Raw genomic sequence first — 4,476 nt, 5'->3', positions numbered from 1 at the left:
TCAGACAAAATAGTTATTATAAAAAAATTAATTAAAATAAAAAAAGAAAATCGAAACTAATTTGACCACATTGTGTAGGCGAAGATTAACAACAAAGGTGGTTTAAGAAATCAGTTTCTATAACATTCTATAACATAAGGTAATTTGAAACATAATTTGCATATTTTCATACAGACATATTTGTGGGAAGAATGGAAAGAAAAAAATGTAAACCAAATTTCAAAGAGCCCACAATTTTCGATACAAACTAAACCAAGACAATTTTTATAACTTTTAAAGGGCCCATATGACGCTATTTTCTGCGATGTTATAATGTTGTTTCCTCATCAAAAATGTATCTGGAGTTGTGTTTTGTTTCATTCACACAGTTAACACACAAACCCAACATATTGAAGTTGAGTTCTGCTCTCAAACAGAAAACGTTCTGTTGCACCTTGTGATGTCATCTGGTAAAACAGGAAGTGCTCCACTGTGTTTTTAAACTCCTTACACCTTCACTAGAATCATTTGGATGATTTCAGCCCTGCGATTGCCAATCTATACTAAACAAAGTGTAAAAGGTAGCTGTTAACTTGAAAACTACCACTTTATGACATCACAAGGTGGAACAGAGTATTTTTAGCTTTGAAGATGTAGACAGACTAATAATAAAGAGTTACTCAAACATATGTGAATGAAACAAAACATAACTCCAGGTCTGTTTTTGAGGAGGTAACATTGTAACACGACTTAAAGCTCACAAAAGTTGATTTTGTGTAATATAGGACCAATATCATTTATCTGTGTTATTTATGTGTCTCTTTTTCTGTGTTGCAGATTTTTTCCAGTCAGGCGAGACGCTGCATGGGATATGGTCACAAATGAAGAAGAATGACTTTAGAACGGAAAAGCACATATGAAGAATTTTAACCTGAAGCTACACACTGAGTACTGAACCTGTGGATATTATTATCATAAGAGTCAATGAAGATATCACAAATACAGATCTTAGCTGGTTTGGCAACAGGACCGTCCCGGCTGAATTAAACCCAAAAATCCAACTCTCAGTGTTTTCTTGCGTGGTCACATGACTCTCCGAAAAGCACCAATGGCCTGCAGCAGAGGCGTGGTGACGAGTGCCTTCTACTGGTCTGTAGCGCTTGTCTGTTTGACTCATATGGGCGGAGTTAAGCCGGACTGCTGGTTAATCGAAGGGGAAAAGGGCTTCGTGTGGCTAGCAATTTGTAGCCAAAACCAACCACCGTTCGAGGCCATCCCCCAGCACATCAACAGCACCATAGTTGACCTTCGCTTGAATGAAAACAAAATCAAAAGTATACACTACTCTTCACTCAGCCGCTTTGCCAACTTGACCTACCTGAACTTAACCAAGAATGACATCTCCTACATTGAAGACGGGGCTTTTTCCGCTCAGTTCAACCTCCAAGTCCTGCAGATGGGGTTCAACAAGATGCGTAATCTGACAGAAGGGGTCCTCAGGGGACTAGGGAAGCTGCAGTACCTCTACCTCCAGGCCAATCTGATCGAGACTGTGACACCCAATGCCTTCTGGGAATGCCCCAACATCGAAAACATTGATTTGTCCATGAACAGGATTCAGCAGTTAGACGGGTCCACGTTTGCTAGCCTGACAAAGCTCACCACCTGCGAGCTGTACACCAATCCTTTCAACTGTTCTTGTGAGTTGTACGGTTTTGTCAAGTGGCTGTCAACGTTCCCGAATAGGACCAACGAGCGGATGGTGTGCGACACTCCATCTGGTGTGTCTGGCTACAGCTTGCTGAGCCAAAATCCCAATGATCCAACTTATAAGAACGCTCTGCACATGCTGACCACTGTATGTACTGATGATTATGTCACCCCGTTCATCGCCATACCAACGGAGCCCACGATGCTACTGCCAGACGCTACACTGTGCGAGTTGGAGGACTGTACCTCCGGCACCGAACCAGAGAACATAACCATCAGTACAACGTATACGGATCTCAAAGTTAAACCTCTTATGAAGCTGAAACAAGTAACCAACACAGGTGCTACTATTGCAGTTCAAATCCCTTATCCCTTTAAGAAAATGTACATCCTGGTTCTTTACAACAATAGCTTTTTCACAGATATCCAAACTTTAAATGATATACAAGAGGACATTGAACTAAAAAACCTGAAACCACACACCAATTACACTTACTGCGTGGCTTCCATCCGTAACTCTCTTCGTCACAACCACACTTGTCTAACCGTGACCACCGGCCCCTGGAGCGGTAAAGAAAGGAGTACCAACAACGCAACAGCAACGCATTATATCATGACCATACTAGGCTGTTTGTTTAGCATGGTCATTTTTCTCGGGGTGGTGTACTACTGCTTGAGACGCAAACGTAAGCAAGATGAGAAGCACAAAAAAGCAGGTAGCATGAAGAAAAACATAATGGAGCTAAAGTATGGACAAGAGCTGGAGGGAGGGACTATATCACGCATGTCGCAGAAGCATTTGTTAGCTGGAGAGAGCATGGCGCGTATGCCGTACTTGCCACCGGGGGCAGATTTGGACCAGTATAAATTTCAGGAGATTAGTGACACTCCTAAAATGATGAAAGGTAACTACATGGAGGTGAGGAGCATGGACCACCACGATCGAAGAGAGTGTGAGATGGGGATGCCCGGGAACAGCCAGGGATCTGTAGCGGAGATTTCTACCATCGCAAAAGAGGTAGATAAAGTCAATCAGATCATTAACAACTGTATTGACGCATTGAAGTCTGAGTCCACCTCTTTTCAGGGCGTCAAGTCGGGCGCGGTGTCGACAGCAGAGCCGCAGTTGGTACTTTTGTCCGACCATCCGCAAAATAAATCCGGTCTCTTGTCCCCTCCGTACAAGGACAGCTACCACCACTCTCTACAACGACACCGCAGTTCGGACGCCTCCCCCAAGAGACCCAGCACCGCTACCGGAGGCCCCATGCGGAGTCCCAGACCGTACCGCTCCGAATCCAAGTACATCGAAAAAACCTCCCCGACCGGCGACACCATCGTCACGGTAACGCCAACCGCCGCCATCTTGCGCGCCGAGGCGGAGAAGATGCGCCAATACAGCGACCACCGGCATTCGTACACCGACGCTCAGATAGAAGAGCTGGAAGGGCCAGATGTGCACAAGTCCATGTTGGAACCGCTAACTCACTCGCGGTCCAGAGACTTAGCTTACTCCCAGCTGTCATCGCAGTATCATAATCTTAGCTACTCGTCCAGCCCGGAGTACTACTGCAAACCTTCGCACAGTATTTGGGAGAAGTTTAAGCTGCACCGAAAGAGGCACAAAGATGAGGAGTACATGGCAGCAGGACATGCACTTAGGAAGAAAGTGCAGTTTGCAAAGGATGAGGACCTGCATGATATTTTAGACTACTGGAAAGGCGTGTCCGCGCAGAACAAATAATAAACTCTTTAGCTGTTTTTATGGACTTCCTGTTGCAGAAATGACACAAGAACCTCATGATTAAAGACATGAAAACTTCCGCATTATATTCAAACACATATTTACTTTTGACTGTGAGAGAAATGGCTATTTATCAGAGATTTATGTAAAACAACGGGGAGAATACTTTTATCTACTAAAGAGAAAATATATTGGAAATTATTAGTATATGTTAACATGGATTCTAGGTTTTTGGGTATCGCATGGCCAAGTCCTGTGACAGTGGATTTGTGTAAACTACTATAATTATGAACATATGTCTACTGAAACCTCAATATTTTTTGAAGAACTATCCAGACCCTTGATTTCAAATGAACTTTTTTTTTCCTTTTCCTGAATATATTTACTTCAAATCTATGTACAGATATGGTTTTATATATTTCTGTGTAAATTGAAAAGTATTTGTGAATGGAAGCTAAGGTTTTTCAAGGAAGAGCTGTTCTTTTTTAGATGTTGCTAAAGAATGGTATATAGCCTTGTTCAAACCTGCCTGACATGTCACCGCCTCTTTTTTTAAATTTCATTTTATTTATTTTTTATTGATATTACAACTTTTATTCACCTATACACATTACAGTATTGGCAGAGTAGACAGAGTTAAATGTGCAAACAGTACGGTCACAGGTGCCAGTCTCGTATATTTATTACCAAAGTAGAAAAACACAAATGTTTACAATATTTCTGCAAGGTTTGTGAATCGGACACAAGGAAAGCCAATTTTTCATTTATTTTAATTAGAATTTTAAGAAATCTCTACACTATATAAACTTTTATTTGCTAGATGGAGCCAGAATATTCCCACTGGATGAATGTAATGTTATATTCTTATCCGTCTATGGCAGCTTTCATGTATATTTAGAAAGGTATATTTATTTGATTATGTTATAAACTCTATTTCGTTCATTTGCTTCTTTGAGTGTACTATTATCTCCGTGACAGTGACGAAAGAAAGATTTGGATTTCACGCCTTAGCGCTTGGTAAAACATTTGGTTTTTAGACACAA

At 41.6% G+C, this 4,476-nt stretch overlaps 1 protein-coding gene across 1 annotated transcript; it reads left to right on the top strand.

Annotated features, from left to right (window-relative positions):
• The first annotated feature begins 1,066 nt into the window (after positions 1 to 1,066).
• Positions 1,067 to 3,597, top strand: elfn1a (extracellular leucine-rich repeat and fibronectin type III domain containing 1a). The gene has a single exon (XM_033971447.2). It carries the CDS (start codon positions 1,067 to 1,069, stop codon positions 3,431 to 3,433), a length of 2,367 nt encoding a protein of 788 aa, XP_033827338.1. The 3' UTR covers positions 3,434 to 3,597.
• Positions 3,598 to 4,476: the final 879 nt, after the last annotated feature.

This window comes from Periophthalmus magnuspinnatus, chromosome 8 (genome assembly GCF_009829125.3).
Source record: "Periophthalmus magnuspinnatus isolate fPerMag1 chromosome 8, fPerMag1.2.pri, whole genome shotgun sequence".
Classification (NCBI taxonomy): domain Eukaryota; kingdom Metazoa; phylum Chordata; class Actinopteri; order Gobiiformes; family Gobiidae; genus Periophthalmus; species Periophthalmus magnuspinnatus.
This window is presented reverse-complemented; position numbering and strand designations above follow the sequence as displayed.

Excerpts from the sequence above, each read along its gene's own strand:
- elfn1a (XM_033971447.2), top strand. The coding sequence starts at position 1,067 with ATGACTCTCCGAAAAGCACCAATGGCCTGCAGCAGAGGCGTGGTGACG.